The 21,332-nt window shown below is 43.5% G+C and overlaps 1 protein-coding gene across 1 annotated transcript in view; it reads left to right on the top strand.

Annotated features, from left to right (window-relative positions):
• Positions 1-21,332, top strand: part of MYO10 (myosin X) — a 270,984-nt gene that overhangs the window by 205,328 nt on the left and 44,324 nt on the right. The window contains exons 20-21 of the mRNA XM_001175408.8: positions 19,787-19,911; positions 20,010-20,124. Coding sequence (XP_001175408.4) covers positions 19,787-19,911; positions 20,010-20,124 — 240 coding nt within the window. The remainder of the gene's footprint in view (positions 1-19,786; positions 19,912-20,009; positions 20,125-21,332) is intronic.

Below are 21,332 nucleotides of genomic sequence, written 5' to 3'. Positions count from 1 at the left end.
AACCTGATTTCAACCTTCCCATGCCAGCCCACGACCTCACCTTGTAATTCATCAAAGGACTGAGAGCATCTAACATCAGCCACCCAGCCTTCCATCCTCTGCAGCGTGCTGCATCCCTGTCTTTCTGCCTTTGTCAGATCCTCTCTATATTTTGAATATATTTGAGTTCCTAAGTCTCGCCCATCTCAGGTTGTCTGGGCATTTAACTGCTTCAGATGTGGCCCCCACCTAGTAATTCTCACAGGGGCCAGGGAACCCGGGTCTCTGTATTCTGTCTTTGTTTCTGGCTTCTCTGGCTGGGCTTGAACTTGACACTGCCCTGTGATGTCCCTCTGGTTTTGGCATCCCGTACCAGCTGATGCTGCCCCTGTTGACCTCTGCTCCATACTGATTTGTCTTCTGGTTATTTTTGAGACTCACAGTGTTAACCACTGAAGAGTTTTAAACTATATACAAGCCTTGCAATATCTCCATGCACCTTAATCCACTGAGGACTAAGCCCCTTCCCCATAAGCCTCCCTCCTTCCCAGGGATAATCCTTCCCTTCCACCACGGCACCTCTTCCATCTACCAACAGACTGTATCGGTATGTCACATACCCTTCTCTCTCTCCAGGCAGAGTCCAACTTTTCAGCACTAAGACAGAGTAATTCTGCCAATAATGACCTACACGGTTAATATGCAAAAACCCCACATTTAATAAGAAGCGTTTGTTTAGAGGCTCCACAGGGTCAGGACTTGGATCCATGTGCCTGTAGTTCTCTTGGTCCTTCCTCAAGGTTACAAAATGGTTGCCATAGCTGCAGCCATCACCTCCTCACAAAACATTGTCATTCCATTTTTTTCAATGAGCATCTGTTATGCCATTGTGATACATCTCTGAGTAAAGCAAATAAAGACCTCACCCTCTTAGAGTAAACATTACTCCTGGAAAGAATCAGGGTTGGGACCAAAGAGACTCCCCTCGGGGCCCCTCTTCCTTTAATTAGGAAGGAAAATCTTCCCCAGGAGCCCCTCAGTAGTTTTGCGTGACATCTTCCTCATTTGTCTGCTTGGTTCTTGGGCCAGGACTGGGCCTGGTTGCTGAGCCTCACTCCACAGGAAGCTGAGAAAGTGAATGGATGAGTTCGTAGGGTTGGCTGGGGTGCAGTTGGAGTTCTTTTAGCAAAGCGTTGCTGTTGGACTGCACTAGAAAATAAAACTTTAGGCTGGGCGCGGTGGCTCACGCCTGTGATCCCAGCACTTTGGGAGGCCGAGGCGGGCGGATCACGAGGTCAGGAGATCGAGACCATTCTGGCTAACACGGTGAAACCCCATCTCTATTAAAAATACAAAAAATTAGCCGGGTGTGGTGCCTGTAGTCCCAGCTACCCGGGAGGCTGAGGCAGGAGAATGGTGTGAACCCGGGAGGCAGAACTTGCAGTGAGCCAAGATCGCGCCACTGCACTCCAGCCTGGGCGACACAGTGAGACTCCGTCTCAAAAAAAAAAAAAAAAAATAGAAAATACAACTTTAGATGAAGAGTGGAAGGGGTGAAGGTAGAGAGAAATACAAAAATATTTGGATTTTATTGTTGTACAATTTAGGTAACTTTTAATAGATGTAATATCAGATTTTCTGAATCCACATTTTAGACTTGTGGTAGTTTTGAAGAAGAATTTAAATAAGGACACTTTCTTATCCATTGAGTCTGACTTGATGTTAAACTATAGGAAGAGAAAGTTTAGTACGTCATGCAAAATTACAGAATAATATTGTAATAACAGTGGATTTGTATATACACCAATACAAATAAATATCTTAGAAGCTTTAACTCAAAATTGACCTTAGTACCTTCTAGAACAATGCATCTCAAAGAGTCAAAAGAGCAGTGTTTTGTTTTTCGTTGCCAATTCATTGAGGACTGGTGCATTTGAAAAATACAGTAAAAATCGGCAACCCACTCGGGTCCCCTTCCACGCTGTGCTTAAAAGAAAAGAAAAGGGTCCCCTTCTTGCTGCTGCTTAAAAGAAAAGAAAAGAAAAGAAAAGAAAAATACAGTAAAAAAATACAGTAAAAACAATGCAGCCACATCAGATCGCTGTAAGAGTTCCTAAATGCTTATTCTCACCTTTGGTGGCCATCTTGCCATTGACAGGCAGCCGTCCCAGGCCACACTTGGAGTCACACTCTTCTGGTTTTCCCACGAGGACGAAGGGCACAGAACTAGACACAGGTCCTAGTGCACAGTAGTTGTGTGACCTTGAGCAAGCCACTCCACTTGGATCAGGGTCTCCACGTATATAATGGAATAATAGTCCTGTCTTGCCCACTGGCTCTTGGATATTCAATTAGACTCATGGAAAGCCTTGGTACATGGTAATTCATATTTAAATATTAGGTGTCATTATATGCCGTTTCACTTTTAATTCAGGAAGGAGACTATATATAGCTTTTTTTTTTTCAGTGTTGAAAATTAAAAAGCTCTAGTTTTGGCGATCCAGGGGTTCCCTTTTTGCAGCAAAAGGCAGTTCTGCTTTCTATCTTCCCAAAGAGCTGGAGGGGTGGGAGCCAAAAGAAAGTCCCCAGGTACCTCATCCCCAAGGAGTTGGTGTGCAAGCTGGTGTGTGGCCTGAAGTCTGGGATCTGCCTACAGGGTTTCCCCAGAGGGCAGCCCGCAGAAGGAGGCAGAGTTGAGAAATCTGTCCAGTGTGCAGGAGAGGAGACAAGCGACCCTGGCCGTGTGCAGTAGTCCATGCACACGCAGGGCCATTGAGAGAGAGGAAGTTGGAGCGGCAGGTGCAGGGCTGTGAAAGGCAGGAAGCCAGGAGGCAGAAACCAGAATGGAAGGAAGAAGCCATGGTGGAGGGCGGCCTATGTTCCTAGAGCTCAAGGAAGCATTCAATCACACGCTCAACACGTGATTTTCAGGCCACTTGTGTGTTTTGGAAACAAGTATGTGACCAGGCACAGAGGCAGCCAAGATTCAAATGAGTGAATGTCCCATGGACATAATTAAAGAGAAAGGGCTTGTACTAAACACTGGAGAGCTGTTAGGCATAGCTTTTCCAGGCATTTCTTTGCTAGTTTTTTTTTTTTTTTTTTTTTGGGCAGGGGGGAAGGATTGGAGTGTATGTGCCCCAGTTTTATCTCGTTTAATCCAGCTTTATTACAGCTCTGTCCTCAGCGCTGGCTCTGTTTCAGCATCCCCATAGGCAAGGAAGATGCTGGCTTCAACAGTTTGTTTTAAAAAACAAAAAAGTTAATGTCCTAGGAATCTTTTGGGGGATCCCTGAAAACTAAATATAAATTTGTTAGGGAAAGTAGTTAGTTATATGTTGTTTGAGAATCATTGTCTTGATCTTGAAAGATTATTTCACACTTTATTTGATGTTAATGGAAATTCTTCGTGTTTGATTTATTTGTTCAGAGTCATTAGCCTCGTGAGAACCATTCATGGGGCCTTTATTTCACAGTATTTGCATGAGCATTGTTTTTTATCTTTGAAAAATGGGTAATGTTATGAAAAGGAATATGTGTTAGTCTCTAAACATACAAGCCTTATATCAAAATAGTCTGACAGTGTATTTATACAAAACATGCTGCAGGTATCAAACAAAATTGTAATCAAATTAGAATTTTAAGCCTTGTTGTTTTACTCTCCAAGTCCTTATAAACCAGAAGCCCTAACTTTTTAGAGTAACACTGTTCAATAGGAATAGAATGTGAGCACCATGTCTAATTTAGGTTTTCCAGTAGCCACATTTAGAAGTGTAAAAAAAAATTGTTTTTTTTGTGAAAGCAGTTTTAACAACATATTTTTTTTACTATATCCAAAATGTTATCCTTTCAACATGTAATAAATTTCAAAATGATTAATGAGATACTTTATTTTTTCATACTAAGTTTTTGAAATCTGGTGTGTAATTATCTCTAGAGCACAACTCAATTTGCACCAGTTGAGCACCCTGTTTGTCTAGCTTTTATTCTCTAACTCAAGAGATCAGTAAACTTCTGTAACTGGCAAGATAGTAAGTATTTTAGGCTTTGCTATTGTATTGTGGAAGTGGTCACAGACAATGTGTGGCTGTGTTCCAATAAAACTTTATTTACAAGAACAGGTGGCAGGCCGGATATGGCTGGCAGGCTGTGGTTTACAAGCCCTCACTCTAACTAAATGTATCATCTCGTGGGTTTTAATGCTCAGAAGTTGATTTCTATTTTGGGCTGCTACCAAGATAGCTATTGTGATAAATTTCATTCAGAAATATTCAGGAAATATGTACCAGGAAGTATACTCCATTGTTAAATAATGAATACGTTGGAACTACAGGAACTCCCCCTTTCCTGAATTTGCATCTTTCAGGAAGAGCCGCATAGCTAGTGGTGCTTAGTGCTGGCTTGGCTGTCACGATGCCTGGATTTGAAGCTCAGCTGTGTTAATTAAGCATGAGCCTTGTGACCCTAGACAGTTAATTAACCACCCTGCACTTCAGGTTATGCATCTGTAGAATGGGGATGACAATAATATCTACCTCATAGAGTTGCTAAAATTAAATGAAAGCTGACACAGTAAGCCCTTGGTACATGATAGCTTTTGTTATTCCTCTGCCACTAATGTTGCTGCTGGAAGTACTACTTGTACTGTTACTACTAGTGGTGTTAGTACTGCTGTTACCACCATCACCACCACCACCATAGAGATCCATACATACAAACCAACCTATGTGCCAGAATGGAACCATGCTGACTTGATGATCATCCACAGATGACCATAGTGGCCACTAATATGGTATCACTTTGGACGTAAACTTGTCAGTCAGCAGATGTGCTACTGCACTCTAGGGGAGATCTGGCATGATCTGCAAGGATTTAATGTTAAAAGACTTGAGTGGGCTGGGCACGGTGGCTTACACCTGTAATCCCAGCACTTTGGGAGGCTGAGGCGGGTGGATCACCTTGAGGTCAGAAGTTTGAGACCAGCCTGGCCAACATGGTCATCTGTCTCTACTGAAAATACAAAAATTAGCCTGGTGTGGCAGCATGCGCCTATAATCCTAGCTACTTGGGAGGCTGAGGCAGGAGATTCGCTTGAACCCAGGAAGTGGAGGCTGCAGTGAGCCAAGATCACGCCACTGCACTCCAGCATGGGTGACAGAGCGAGACTCCGCCTCACAAAAAAAAAAAAAGGGGGGGTACCTGTTGCTCCTCTGGCCTGGTAATTGCTGTATGATATGACTCAGGTCACACAACATTCTTTGACCCTATTTAATGAAAATGCTAATTAATGGCTGCCCTACCCACCTCACAGGGTGATAGAGCAAATTGTAGGTAAAGTACTTTGGAAATTGTAGAGTGTTATGGAAATATTAGCTGAGAGCATTTCCCACACGATTGCTTTTTTAAAAATGTATATCACACACTTAATTTTATCATCATGGACTGATTTAATTCATAGAGTAGTTGTAAAGATTAAGTGGGCACATGTAAAGTGCTCAGTTCAATGGTAGAAACATAGCCCCTGTTCAAGGGCTGGGTAGTTGCTATTTTTATTACTCGATTTTCAATTTAAGATGTAGTATTTTGGCTGGGCGCAGTGGCTCGCCTCTATAATCCCAGCATTTTGGGAGGGCAAGGCGGGCAGATCACAAAGTCAGGAGTTCGAGACCAGCCTGGCCAACATGGTGAAACCCCGTCTCTACTAGAAATACAAAAATTAGCAAAATTAGCTAGGCATGGTGATGCATGTCTGTAATCCTAGCTACTCAGGAGACTAAGGCAGGAGAATCGCTTGAACCCGGGAGGCTGAGGTTGCAGTGAGCTGAGATCATGCCGCTGCACTCCAGCCTGGATGACAGAGGAAGACTCTGTCTCAAAAAAAAAAAAAAAAAAGAAGAAGAAGGTGAGAGAACTGTATATCCTGACAGGTTAACTGTCTCTAAGATTCTGTTAGGTAAGAGAAGCAAAATGTGGAACACTTTTATTTGCATTTTTAAAAAAAGCAATGTGTGTATTTATCTGCACACACATGTGAGCGTGCATATACACACACATGCATACTGTGTTTATACATGCATTGACTGGGCCTGAAGGAGACACAGGAAACTAGTACGAATGGTCTTCCCCAGGAGAGCTGTGGGGTTTTTATGGCAGATGCTTTTTTGTATATGTATGTATGTGTATGTATTATATATGCACATATACACCCAGATCCTTTGCATGTATTATTTTTTCATTTAACAACAACAAATTAGTTAGTGGGGAAAAAGAGATGGCTGTAATCTCCCAATTTCTTTTGCATCCCTCCTCATTAAACACTATACTGAAGGGTTACTTCATGACGTCTTGCAGTGGAACCCCCACAGAAACACATTCCAGTTGCGTCATGTGAGTCATTAAAAAAAAAAACTGGGTATCGAGCTGCGTTTTGGGCATGTTCTCTAGAAACACATTGTGAGGACTACTTGGACCTTATGCTGGCTTCCTTTAGAGTCATATTTGAACCAGTGTCAGGACCCTGACATTTTCTGTGCTGTTTTCGTGACAGTAAATCAAATCCAGTTGGACAGAATGGGTTTTATTTAGGTTTTCTTGCAAAATTCTCGCTCCAACAGTAAGAAACCTGGCTCCCATCATCTGCCATTCATTTTTTTGTTTAATTCCAGTGTACATGTACAGTAATATCAAGAGTTGTGACTCCATACCCCTGGGGCAAACAACTTTATCAACTATAGTACAGTGCTTAAATGCAGTTCTTTATGCTTTTAGTCTTATAGACTCTATATGTTTCCAGAGTTATTTAAGTCAGCATCTTTCCCCCCACCCTGTTTAGTGAGGTCGATTCATTTAGATTCTCTTGTGACAATCTACATTATTTCTTGGTTTCCCTGAAGGTTTATTCTTGTGCTCTAAAGTTCCACGAGTTTTGACAAATGCGTGATGTCATGTATCCACCATTACAGTATCACACAGAATAGTGTCACTTCCCTAAAATTCCTCTGTGCTTTAGTTCTTCATCCTTACCCCGACCCCTGGCAACCACTGATTGTTCTACTGTCTCTGAAGTTTTGTCTCTTTCTGGATGTCATATAATTGGAGTCAAATAGTATATAGCCATTTCAGACTGACATCTTTCACCTAGCACTATGTATGCACTTGAGGTTCCTCGCATCTTTTTGTGGCTTGATAGCTTTTGAATAATATTTCATTGTATGGATATACTGTAGTTTCTTTGTCCATTCACCTGTTGAAGGATGTCTTGATTGCTTCCAGTTTTTGGCAGTTACGAACAAAGTTGCTATAAACATTCATATGCAGATTTTTGTGTGGATGTAAGTTTTTGCCTAAATGGGAAAATACCTCAGAGGGCAGTCGCTGGATCATGTGTTAAGACTGTGTTCAGCTTTTAAGAAACTGTCTTCCAAATTGACCGCACCATTTTGCATTCCTGCCAATTCTGGGTGAGAGTTCTTGTTGCTCCACATTTTTGCTAGCATTTGATATTGTCAATTTTCTGGATTTTAAGCATTCTAATAAGTATGTAGTGGTACTTCATTATCGTTTTAATTTTTTTTCTTTTTTTTTGAGACAGAGTCTCGCTCTGTCGCCCAGGCTGGAGTGCAGTGGCGCAACCTTGGCTCACTGCAAGCTCTGCCTCCCAGGTTCACACCATTCTCCTGCCTCAGCCTCCCCAGTAGCTGGGACTACAGGTGCCCACCACCACGCCCAGCTAATTTTTTTTTTTTTGTATTTTTAGTAGAGACGGGGTTTCACTGTGTTAGCCAGGATGGTCTCGATCTCCTGACCTTATGACCTCGTGATCCGCCTGCTTCGGCCTCCCAAAGTGCTGGGATTACAGGCGTGAGCCACCACGCCTGGCCTGTTTTAATTTGTAATTCCCCAACGACAGGTGATATCTTTTCATATGCTTATTAGCCTATCTTCTTTGGTGAAGTGTCTCTTCAGATCTTTTGCTTATTTTAAAAATTGGATTTTCATATTGTTTAGTTTTAAGTGTTCTTTGTAAATTTTCGATAGTCTTTCTTAGTGTGTATTTTCCAAATATTTTTCAGTCTGTTACTTGTCTTTCATTGCCTTAACAGCATCTTTCTCAGAAGAAGGTTTTTAATTTTAATGAAATCCTACACATCTATTTTTTCCTTAAGGGAACATTCTTTTGTTGTTGTATCAAAGTTATCCCCAAAGCCACCTAGATTATTTCCTATGTTATCATCTAGGAGTTTTATAGTTTTGTGATTTACATTACATACATAGGTCTATGATTTACTTAATTCTTGTGAAAGTTGTAATGTCCACATCTAGATTATATCTTTGGATATTGCTGTCCAATTATTCTAGCACCATTTGTTAGAAAGACTATCCTTTCTCTAATTGCCTTTGCACATTGCTCAAAAATCATTTGATTATAGTTGTGTAGATGACATACTTTTTAAAAAGCAAAAAACATTTTCATTTCTCCAAAATCTGTAAGAGAGGCAAAACCTATTTAATGCTAATTAAACAAATATATTAGAAACAGCTGTAAACAGAAGCACAATTTTGTTCATGCAAATATACCAGCATAAGTGAGAGTGTATCTGATACGTAGGGTGACACACCAGGCAATGTAGTGAACTCAGACATTCATAGAATTCAGCTGCTCCCCTGCAAGAATGTGTAATTTAATGGGGAGTTCACGTGGACATGCTTAACATGAAAAAGAGCGTGACCAGGGGTCACATCCTCATTCAAGTACAGCGTGTGCTGGGAACCTAGGGGTGAGAGCATCACGGATGGCACCTGTGGGATGCATCAGGACAGTTTTACGCAGGAGGGAGCATTTGAGAGACACCTAAAAGATCCATCAGGCTCAATAGATGGTACATTTCAGGTGGAGAGGCCAGTTTCAGCTGAGGTGAAGACAGGAAGTGAGCATTTTAGTCAAGAAACAAGTAGAGTGATCTATGGTTGGACTAAAAGGTAGGATTTGTATAAGGGCGTATTGACTGGGAAGGTAAATTGGAGCCATACTGTGAGGACCTTGAATGGGAAATCGAAGCCTTTGTCTTAAACTGGCATGTGCTGGCTGTGTGTGAACAGGGCTGTGATACAACCAGAGCTATCCCTTAGAAAGATTGACATGTATGTGTGCATGTTATTTATGTTCCAATGTTTTCTTTCCCATTAGGTAGTTGAGGTTTGTGTGGGTCCGAGGTAAGCGCCTGCAGCTGTAACAGAGTGTGAGTGTCCTTGCTCAGGGTGACAGCTGTACTTAGTCTCAGCGGGTATGTGGGTTGAAGGTTGTACTTGGTGAGTGAGAAATTTCCAGACCCTGCAATCTGACCTCCAGGACTGACTTACAGCTTGCTCGCCAGTCAGGCCCTGCTTACTACCTTCCTGTTCCTCACCTGCGGGGGTTGCCTCTTCTCTAGGGGAAATCAGTTTCTGCCTCTTTTCTAAAAATGTGAAAATTAGCAAGTAGCAACCACTGTGTAAAGTGTTTAACAGCCCCGGAGTGAAATGACTGATGTAAGTACAAAGGACTTTTGTCGCCAGTTGAAGTGACTTTTATTTACCTTCTGTTCAAGGTCAGGAAAGTTATATTGCTGCTTTAGTTACAATGCTTTTGAACATTGTTCAAAGCATGATAAACTTCTTATCTGAGAATATTTATTCACCACTCTTGAGAGTTTATTGTAGCAAAGAAAGCAAATAGACTGAGATTCCTTGCAGAGTTCTTTGTGAATCAGCAAGAGGAGGGGATGGGAGTCTTGTGGTGAGGCTTTCTTAGTAGTTACAGGACTGGGAATGATATTTTGTTATGTAGCGTAATTGTCTTTGGGTAATTCTTATGGAGTCTTTAACTTCTTAAAGTTGAAGAGGGGTTATCAGAAGATAAGGTTGTTTATTTTTAAAGTTAAATGGGGTAGAGGTATATCCCATAATGGAAATGCAAATACAAATATACCTAATATTTTAAATCCTCTCTGTAGCAGTGCCCCCTGCCCCACACATACAGTATTCATGTAATGAATTATGTAATGGCTTTTCTTATTACATAATTCACATATTTTATGTTTCTTAAGATAGTGGTGTACTAATCTCCACAATATGAACTGTGCGATGAGTCCCTCAGTTGCAGACCCACTATGAATGTAAAGTTTAAAGTATTTCATTTAAAGTAGGTCAGGTGCCATTAAAGAATACAATGTGGAGGCTGGGCACAGTGGCTCACACCTGTAATCCCAGCAATTTGGGAGGCCAAGGCGGGCGGATCACAAGATCAGGAGGTGGAGACCATCCTGGCTAACACGGTGAAACCCCGTCTTTACTAAAAATACAAAAAATTAGCTGGGTGTGGTAGCACGTGCCTATATTCCCATCCCAGCTACCCGGGAGGCTGAGGCAGGAGAATTGCTTGAACCTGGGAGGCAGAGGTTGCAGTGACCTGAGATTGCACCACTGCACTCCAGCCTGGGCGGCAGAGCGAGACTCCGTCTCAAAAATTAAATTAAAATAAAATAAAATAAAAATAAAATAGTGGAAAAGTAGAACTCTAAATTTTGAATGCAGTACCACTCACTTTGAGAAATAGTCTAGCAATGTGGAGGTTGGTCTTACAAGACATAAAGTCTTCAAAAAATTCTTTTAATAAGCTCCCAAGTTAAGGCAGTAAAGGCAGTTGACTTATTGTTGGTGTGATGCTCAGCTCCTTTGTTTGGCTTTCTGGGGCTGTTTGTCGGGGCTCAGAGGATCTCCTGTGTTGCCAGATCTCGGGCTCTCTACCATTTTGCATCCTAAGCAGATCTAATCTGGGAAGGGCCTGCATTTGTCAGGGCAGAGCAGGGACTGGGTTTGCTCTTGGACATCCCACACCATTAGTTATTTGTGTGGGTGCTTAGTCTATGGGAGGCTTCTAATACATACATACACACACACACACACACACACACACACACAGACACACACATTTCTTTAGGGACCGAGTTTCACTCTTATTGCCTAGGCTGGAGTGCAGTGGTACAATCTCGGCCCACTACAACCTCCGCCTCCTGGGTTCAAGTGATTGTCCTGCCTCAGCCTCCTGAGTAGCTGGGATTATAGGCATGTACCACCATGCCTGGCTAATTTTTATATTTTTAGTAGAGATAGGGTTTCTCCATGTTGGTCAGGCTGGTCTTGAACTCCTGACCTCTGGTGATCCACCCACCTCAGCCTCCCAAAGTGCTGGGATTATAGGCATGAGCCACCGTGTCTGGCCCAAATAAATATTTTTAGTTGATTAAAATAATTGTTTACTTTTACATAATCTTCAAGACATTGTGATCACATGAAAGTTTTAGACCTTGAGTAAATTCTCTCCAAAAAAGATAGGAAAGGATCCACTCTAGAAATAAATTATAACATGTATTCAGAAGCACCCAAGGAGTTGTCACACTGTATTTGATATTTGTTATTAAAGCAGAAGCAGTCGTTATTATATACATTGTCACATGCAGGGCATCATCCTTGGGATACAGTGCCACATGTTACCAGTGTGTCCCTTGTCCACTGTGGTGTGTCATCTCATGCTCAGACACCTGCCCTTAGCAGGCACCCAAGGAGGGGGTATTGTGTCCGGAATTGGTGGGTTCTTGGTGTCACTGACTTCAAGAATGAAGCCACGGACCCTCGCAGTGAGTGTTACAGCTCTTAAGGTGGCGCGTCTAGAGTCTGTCCCTTCTGATGTTCAGATGTGTTCGGGAGTTTCTTCCTTCTGGTGGGTTCGTGGTCTCGCTGGCTCAGGAGTGAAGCTGCAGACCTTCGCGGTGAGTGTTACAGCTCTTAAGGCAGCACGTCTGGAGTTGTTCGTTCCTACCGGTGGGCTCGTGGTCTCGCTGGGCTCAGGAGTGAAGCTGCAGATCTTCGTGGTGAGTGTTACAGCTCATAAAAGCAGCATGGACCCAAAGAGTGAGCAGTAGCAAGATTTATTGCAAAGAGTGAAAGAACAAAGCTTCCACAGTGTGGAAGAGGACCCGAGTGGGTTGCCACTGCTGGCTCCGGCAGCCTGCTTTTATTCTCTTATCTGGCCCCACCCACATCCTGCTGATTGGTAGAGCCAAGTGGCCTGTTTTGTCAGGGCGCTGATTGGTGCGTTTACAATCCCTGAGCTAGATACAAAGGTTCTCCACGTCCCCATCAGATTAGTTAGATACAGAGTTTGGACACACAGGTTCTCCAAGGCCCCACCAGAGCAGCTAGATACAGAGTGTTGATTGGTGCACTCACAAACCTTGAGCTAAACACAGGGTGTCGATTGGTGTATTTACAATCCTTGAGCTAGACATAAAGGTTCTCCACATCCGCACCAGAGCAGCTAGATAGTGTCGATTGGTGTACTCACAAACGTTGAGCTAAACACAGGGTGCTGATTGGTGTGTTTACAAACCTTGAGCTAGATACAGAGTGCCGATTGGTCTATTTACAGTCCCTGAGCCAGACATAAAGGTTCTCCACGTCCTCACCAGAGCAGCTAGATACACAGTGTCGATTGGTGCACTCACAAACCTTGAGCTAAACACAGGGTGCTGATTGGTGTATTTACAATCCCTGAGCTAGATATAAATACTCTTCACGTCCCCACCAGACTCAGGAGCCCAGCTGGCTTCACCTAGTGGATCCCGCACCAGGGCTGCAGGTGGAGCTGCCTGCCAGTCCTGCACCGTGCGCTCGCATTCCTCAGCCCTTGGGTGGTCGATGGGACTGGGCGCCATGGAGCAGGGGGTGGTGCTCGTCAGGGAGGCTCCGGCCGCACAGGAGCCCATGGAGTGGGTGGGAGGCTCAGGCATGGCGGGCTGCAGGTCCCGAGCCTTGCTCCACGGGAAGGCAGCTAAGGCCCAGCGAGAAACAGAGCACAGCGCTGGTGGGCTGGCACTGCCTGGGGACCCAGTACACCCTCCGCAGCCACTGGCCCAGGTGCTAAGTCCCCCATTGCCCGGGGCCAGCAGGGCTGGCTGGCTGCTCCGAGTGTGGGGCCCACCAAGCCCACGCCCACCCGGAACTCCAGCTGGCCCGCAAGCGCTGCACGCAGCCCCGGTTCCCGCTCGTGCCTCTCCCTCCACACCTCCCTGCAAGCTGAGGGAGTGGGCTCCAGCCTTGGCCAGACCAGAAAGGGGCTTCCACAGTGCAGTGAGGGGGCTGAAGGGCTCCTCAAATGCCACCAAAGTGGGAGCCCAGGCAGGGGAGGTGCCGAGAGCAAGCGAGGGCTCTCAGGACTGCCAGCATGCTGTCACCTCTCAGTATGAGATGCAAATGGAGTTAAATCCCCCGTGGGTCAAAGAACAGTTGAATTGTTTGTCAGTGATCAGAGGTTGATATGCGAAGTAAGGATATGGTCCGCTGATGATTGTCTGTGTTTATGGGAGTAGCCAGAGTTGGATTTGCTCAGTTTGCAATTTGATTTTCTAAAAGCTCTTCTTTATTCTCTAGTTGCTTCCATATGCAGATGTTTGGCTGAACTCACAATGTAGCAAACTGATTTCTTATCGATGTGGTCGTGGCCCTTAAAATTGTGATCTTTAAGTCGCCTGTATTAGACCAAGTCAGTACCTGACAAGTTGATCTCTAAGAATGTTCCTTGTGCTTAAATCTCCAGAGAATGTCTGTGTTTCCAGAAGACGGATTGCCACTGGGAATGATACCTTATAGACCACATTCTCTGCCTAGGTTCCACTTAATCTTTTCCCTAAAGAAGTTTTCATTCCTTTCAAAGTTATATCCCATGGTAATATTTCCCAGTTTTATAATGTGTCAGTAGGAAAATAGGTTTGATGCATACGAGTTTGATTTACATGCTAGTTTTCAGGAACGCAAAGCTCTTTGAGACTTACTTTTTAACTTCTTGATTTAAGCAAATGTTAAAACCAGTTTAAGGCCGCGCATGGTGGCCCAAGCCTGTAATCCCAGCATTTTGGAAGGCTGAGGTGGGTGGATCACCTGAGGTCAGGAGTTCAAGACCAGTCTGGCCAACATGGGAAAACCCCATCTCTACTAAAAATACAAAATTAGCCAGGTGTGGTGACACATGCCTGTAATCCCAGCTACCCATTTGGGAGGCTCAGGCAGGAGAATTGCTTGAGCCTGGGAGGCAGAGGTTACAGTGAGCCAAGATCACACCACTGCACTCCAGCCTGGGTGACAAGAGTGAGACTTCATCTCAAAAAAATAAAAAAAAAACCGGTTTGAACAAGTCATTTTGCCTTCCTAATTTCCAGTCTCGTCATCTACAAAATGGCTTTTCCCTAAAATCTTGGCTGACTCTGGAAAAACCCATGGCTCCTGTGTGACAAGCTGGATTCCTACCACCCCCAGCCACGTCTTCCTGGGCTCTTCTCAGGATGCCTTGGTTGGTTTTTGCGAGTTTCTCAAATGCTGAAAAACATTATAACTTTAATGGTCCACGGATAATAAACTCACTGTATTTTCTTTCATTAAATAAGCACAGATTGAATGTCCCCTTACCATAGGCAAATGGCTGTTTCCAAATCCACTGTCATACTTCTTATTGTCATGCACTGTTCATGAAATTATGGAAGGCTCGGTAATGTTCAGGGCAATTGGATTCATTGATACATAAATAAATGCATTTCTGTCTTCATTGAGAAGCACCCTCCCTGCTCTTGGTGTCCCTGTTTGTCAGCACCTCTGTTGTCCTTTATCTAAATAAGCTGCAGGAGGTAAGGTTTGCCTGTAAGTGATTTTTGTAGAGGGTTTAGTGTGCCCTGTTATTAATCATTATTAATCATCTAGGCATTCTGAAATAGTATTTTTCAGATTGTATGGAAATAAGTATTTCTACTTATTTTTGGTAGGATTAAATTATCCAAAGTATACATTAAAACTACATAGATTTCGTCCTGTCTCCAGGGTGCAAACTTTCTCTTCCATCCATTTCTTGTCCATTTTAAATGCCTCAGTGTTAGACTGGTACTTAATGTACTTTTTTTTTTTTCGAGACGGAGTGTCACTCTGTTGCCCAAGCTGGGGTGCAGTGGTGCGATCTCAGCTCACTGCAACCTCTGCCTCCTGGGTTCAAGCAATTTTCCTGCCTCAACTTCCCAAGTAGCTGGGACTACAGGCGCATGCCACCACACTCGGCTGATTTTTGTATTTTTAGTAGAGACAAGGTTTCACCATATTGGTCAGGCTGGTCTCGAACTGCTGACCTCAGGTGATCCACCTGCCTCGGCCTCCCAAAGTGCTGGGATTACAGGCGTGAGCCACCGCACCTGGCCTTAATGTACTTAAAATTTTTTTAACAGCTTTTTTGAGATATGGTTCTTATGTCATGTAATTGCCTTATTTAAAATGTGCGATTCAGTGAGTTTTAAAATTTTTTACAGATATGTGCAGCCATCACCAGAGTCAATTTTAGAACATTTTCGTCACCTCAAAAAGAAACCCCCAGGCTGGGTGAGGTGGCTCATGCCTGTAATCCCAGCACTTTGGGAGGCGGAGGCAGGCAGATTACTTGAAGTTGGGAGTTCAAGACCAGCCTCACCAACATGGAGAAACCCCATCTCTACTAAAAATACAAAATTAGCCAGGTGTGGTGACAAATGCCTGTAATCCCAGCGAGACCCTGTCTCAAAACAAAAAAAAACAAAAAAAAAAAATAGCATTTCAGTCTTACGGCACCATCGCCATATCTGTAGTCTGTCGTTGACTGAAACATCATTATGTGGTACATGACTACATTTATACGCATATATGTAGCTAGAGGAGGGATTTTTGGAGAGGAGTGATCATCTTTATTTTTTTTTAAGTAAGATTCTTTCTAGCTTGTTTTTCTCACTCAATAATACCTCATGAAAGGCCCTAGAGTCAATAGGTATGTCTTCAATTTGATCTTTTTTTTTTTTTTTTGTCCAATTGCCCTATGTTGTTCTTTTAAAAAAATTTTTTTAAATTTATTTTTGTCATGTATTGATGGGATGTATGAGGTATTTTGACACAGGCATATGACGTGTAATAATCATATCAGGTAAATGGGGTATCCATCCTCTCAAGCATTTATCCTTTGTGTCACAAACAATCCAGCTATACTTTTAGTTATTTTTAAATATGCAACTAAATTATCATTGGCTATAGTCACCCTATTGTGCTATCAGATACTAAATATTCATTCTTTCTATTTTTTGTACCCAGTAACCATCGCCACTCCCTGCTACAGTTTGTTTTTGTTGTTGTTGTTGTTTTCTCGCTCTGTCGCCCAGGCTAGAGTGCAGTGGCACAATCTTGGCTCACTGCAAGCTCTGCCTCCCGGGTTGACGCCATTCTCCCGTCTCAGCCTCCTGAGTAGCTGGGACTGCAGGCGCCCGCCACCACGCCCGGCTAATTTTGTTTTTGTATTTTTAGTAGAGACGGGGTTTCACCCTGTTAGCCAGGATGGTCTCAATCTCCTGCATTTGGTCTTATTGGCTGCATGACATTTTTATGACGTGCGTGGTATCAGAATATACCCAGCTGCTGCCCATTTGGGGATGCTCTTGTTCCTAGTGTTGTTGCTGCCACCGGGGGGATCCTTACCCAGCACAGATCTGACCCCGTTGGTCTCTACTGGGAGCCTCCAGTGACTCCTTGTGACTCCTTCTTATCTTGAATACAAGAACCATGCGTCCATCTTCCACCCAGGTCCTTCCACCTCTGTTCCATCCCATCCTGTTGACTGAACCTGCCAGGTTCCTCTTGGCTTTTCTTCCTGTTTTTTTTTTTTCCTGTGGGGAACGCCCCTTCCCTCCAGCATTTTAAGAGTCCAAGCTCTAGTTCAAATCTGTGCACTTCCCATGCCCCCTCAGTATTTTTCTCTCTCCAAGGAACTTAATTTTAATCTTTAATTATAGTTTAATATTAGGCTTTCCGCTATCTAAGTACTGATGTACCTGTCCACCCTCCTAAATTGCAGGGTCCTTGGAAACAAAACACAGCTTCCACCTTTTTGAAAAAAATCTTCCCTGATCATGAATTACAAAACCTTGCACATAGTAGGTGTTCAGTAAATATTCAGTAAATGGATCAAGTGACTGTAATTGCCCTGGTTAGAGGCTGTTTCTTCCAAACTCCAACCTATTTGTCGCCATCGAGACTTCCCTGTCGGTACACTGCAGGCAGTCTTTGTTGGAGTGAGCTCAGGTTCTGGAAAACTAGTTAGTTACCAGTGGAGGCAGCGCAGTAGCAGAGTTTTGATAAGGCGAAATGCCTTTAAGTTGTGCCTTGTCCGGCCTCCAGCTGTGTCATCTTTGAACATTCAATTCACCAGAAAAGGAAATTGCAGCCGAAAAGAAAACCACCAATGGAAATCCAGATCTACCCCCCTCGTGATTGTGATCGCAGGGTGGGTTGCCCGGGGCGACAATCAGCCTATAGATCCCCCTCCCCTGGTTAAGTTACTGGGAAGGGGCAGGGACACAATCGCAATGGGAGCCTGGATCTCGAGGCCGCTCCTCGCTCCCTCCCTCCCCTCCCCTGGCTGTGTCAAATCCTACAACCACACCACACTAATTAGCCCGAGAATGGAAGGGGTTGTCATGGCGACCGGGCACTTTTTAAAGCACAGGAATGGTGTTCATTATTGTTCCATGTCTTTAGCTGTGGGGAAAAGGTCAGTGTGGCAGTTGTTTTCCATATGAATTTTGGCCCAAGAGCCAAACTGAAGGTGAAATGCCCCTTGGAGGACAGGAAGATGGTGAGTGTGGCTGAATTTTTTGGATGGGGAGGCCCTTTTGGTGTAATATCTTTAGTTTTAATAACTCGAGCTTCGGACTGGGGAATTGTACAGACTTTGTTCTATAGAGACCGGGAGAAAAGAGGGGGTCAGGAACAGGGAAAGCCTGAGAGATAGAGATATTTTGGATGAAAGTCTTTGCGCATCAAGTGATTAAATATTAAGTTTAGAAGGCTTCTCTGGTAGTATAAATTTAACAAAGTTAAGTAAGTCTGATACTTTATTCAGTGTTCCTTTTATATTTGCTCTATACAGTGCTGCTTAGATTATATTCCCAAATAAATCTCACAGAAGCATTGTAACCAAATGCCTTCAGAACAGTCACCCACCCCCCAACCCACGTTTTTAAATCCAGAGATACGGCATAAGAGTCACCAAGGCTAATTTTGTTTTCATATTTGTATGCTTTTCTTACTTTTCTGAGGATAATTTAATCAAGACTAAAAACAGAGAACCACAGTTCTTTGGATGTTTGCCCTAATTTGCTGGCTGCACTTGGTTGGAATACTGCTAAATAAAGACAATTTGACCACAGTGTTTGTAGAAGAAATTAAATATGAGAGAAGTCAGCCCACTAGGGCTGATGGCAGCTATTCCATCAAAAGCTGTGAGGGACAGTTGCAAAGCATTCTTTAAATTTATTTTTTTGCCAATTTTGAAAGCTTGCAGAATAACATGGCTTTATGCCTAATTTTGTGTTAATGACTGCATTTTTAAGGGTCACAAATTAAGCCACTTTGTATTCTTGTATTTTTTTAACAGTTAGGTCCTATGGCACTATTTTTTTGTCATTGTATTCACAGTTGTGTGGGATAACAACATGCAGCTTAATTAAAGGGAACGCGGGTGGGTGGACTGAAAAAACAAACCACTGTCCCCAGAGTTCCTAAATGGCCCACTTTTTTGCTTTCCTCTGAAAACCTATTGTCCTGGCCCCGGTGCCAGTTTGTTTGGCAGCTGAACAAATAAGAGAACACATTTCAGAGCATTAAGTCTTGGTTCTGATTTCCTCTGTCTTTAATTTGTATGTTCTCAGGCTTATTTAGTGATCAGAGTATGGAGCTCTCAATAAATAAGTATTTGACTAGAATTTGAGCAAAGTCAAACTCTTTTTCGCCTCTATGTCTTCCAAACCGGCTAGCGTGGTCGTCTCCCCTTCTCCATCCCCACCCCCACCCCCACCTCACCTGCCACAGTGTGGGTATACACCCATCACCAAGTCACTGTGTTCTTAGGTAAAAAATGACTTTAAATTCAAATTTAAAAAGTAAAATAAAGTGACATTTGTATGACACTTTAAAGTCTTTGCAGAAAAAATAGATTTTAAAGTGGTGGTACATTTATGATATTTGTGATACAGCCAGAAATGTGAACATGGATATTAATATAAAGGAATTATTGATATCTTTTAAGATATGATACTAGTGTTATATTAACACATGACATATAGTAGAATCTTTGCAAATGAGGTGATGCGATGTTTGGGATTTTCCTTTTTTTTTTCTTTTTTTCTTTTTGTTTTTTGAGACTGCTCTGTCACCAGGCTGTAGTGCAGTGGCACCATCACTGCAACCTCTGCCTTCTGGGTTCAAGCAATTCTCCTGCCTCAGCCTCCCGAGTAGCTGGGACTACAGGCACGCGCCACCACGCCTGGCTAATTTTTGTATTTTTAGTAGAGATGGGGTTTCACCATATTGGCCAGGCTGGTCTCAAACTCCTGACCTTGTGATCCACCCGCCTCAGCCTCCCGAAGTGCTGGGATTACAGGCGCGAGCCACTGTGCCTGGCTGGGATTTTCTTAAACATAAGTGGAGGGAGGAAGTAGCTTGTGGATGGGGCAGGATTGGCAGGGGTTGACGGTTGTTAAGGCGAGGTGATGGTTCCACTGGGGTTCCTGTGCTAGTCTCTATTTCTGTGTAGGTTCAAGATTCTCGTATGTGTTTTGAAGCAGGGGTAAACCAATGATGGAGGTGGCTTTATTAAGCCTCCCTTATCGAATTCCATTTTTTCTAATGGTATCCCATCTTTTTTTTTTGCATGGTTTAGATGCCAGACCAGTTTGACCAGGCGGTTGTGCTGAACCAGCTGCGGTACTCAGGGATGCTGGAGACTGTGAGAATCCGCAAAGCTGGGTATGCGGTCCGAAGACCCTTTCAGGACTTTTACAAAAGGCAAGAGGGAGCTGAATTGGATTCTCTTTCTTTTCAAAGGGGTTGGAGAAAACAGGGAACCATCGCAGAAGGTGACCCTGTGTGTCTTTACGTTGCAGGTATAAAGTGCTGATGAGGAATCTGGCTCTGCCCGAGGACGTCCGAGGGAAGTGCACGAGCCTGCTGCAGCTCTATGATGCCTCCAACAGCGAGTGGCAGCTGGGGAAGACCAAGGTACGATGCGGAGAAAGAGCAACTCCCACCGAATCCCTGACAGATCTCGGGGTGATGCTCACAGGGTTTAGGGCTCTATGACACCACTGTACAATTGTTCTTTCACATTGGGAAGATACTCCTGTTGCCATGCCTACCATAACCTTTTGTCTCCCAAACAGTTACTATTTTATTTGAAGTGAAGTCCTTGACTTGTCAGGGACTCTGTTTCATTAGAGAACACATTGAAACATCTCATCCTAATTGTTTGTGTGTGGGTATTTGTTCAGGCAGTAACAAATGTTGGCAGACGAGTAACAGTACTTTGGAAGTATGAGGCAGCCCCCAGTGTCTACGAAGCGATACCCCAGACCCTTCTAACTTTCTCTAATTCAAATACTGGCTTTTATCCCTGCAACCAGAGCAGCGACTGAGCGAGAGATCAGTAGCCGGTCTGAAATCCTTCTGGTTGCCAAAAACTCAGTCCAGAAAGCAAAAAGGAAAATCTACGTTTGAAGATGCTGTTGGGGCAGAGGCTCCTTAACCTCCTTTTCCAGATAGGAGCAGAGTATGGGCAGTCGGGCCTGAACATAAAAAATTAGTTATAAAATTTGTTGTATGACTTCTTCTTTCTGGATCAGGGAACTGCCAAGAACCTCGTTTGGCTTCCACTCTCATTCCCCACCCACCTTCAATGACTTGTCACATGGGAAAGACAGCAATGTTACTTGACACAGAAATGCAGGCAGCTGAGGACACATGTGTCCTCGAAGAGTGAATCCTCATTCCCGCTCCTTCTGCCCTTACACACAGCAGTGCAATGTCAGAGAAGTGTTTTAAAGCTTCCACTCATAATATGCTGTTTTTAATCTAGAAGTTTCTTGCTTTGTAAAAAGAGGAAAGGAAAGAGGGAGAAAGCGGGGGGAGAGAGAGACGTATGTCTTGCAGTTTGACCAATGTGAGATTGATGACAAGTACTTAGGCTTCACCTCCTGGACATTCAGCAAGGGAAAGTCATGATGGACCTACTACCTCCCTGCTCTAGGGAAATGTTTTACTGCTGACGGATTTAAGATATAAACACAAAACAGGGTAGAGATAGCCTGCAGAGATAATCACATGAGCTAGCTATTGCTTTGTAATACATTACTGCAAACTTTGTGGCTTTAACAACACACATTGATTATCTCATAGTATCTAAGGGTCAGAGCTGGGGCACAGCTGAGCTG

Source organism: Pan troglodytes, chromosome 4 (assembly GCF_028858775.2).
Source record: "Pan troglodytes isolate AG18354 chromosome 4, NHGRI_mPanTro3-v2.0_pri, whole genome shotgun sequence".
In the NCBI taxonomy this organism is placed as follows: Eukaryota; Metazoa; Chordata; class Mammalia; order Primates; family Hominidae; genus Pan; species Pan troglodytes.
The sequence above is the reverse complement of the archived record's forward strand: the minus strand, read 5'-3'. Positions and strand labels throughout refer to the sequence as shown.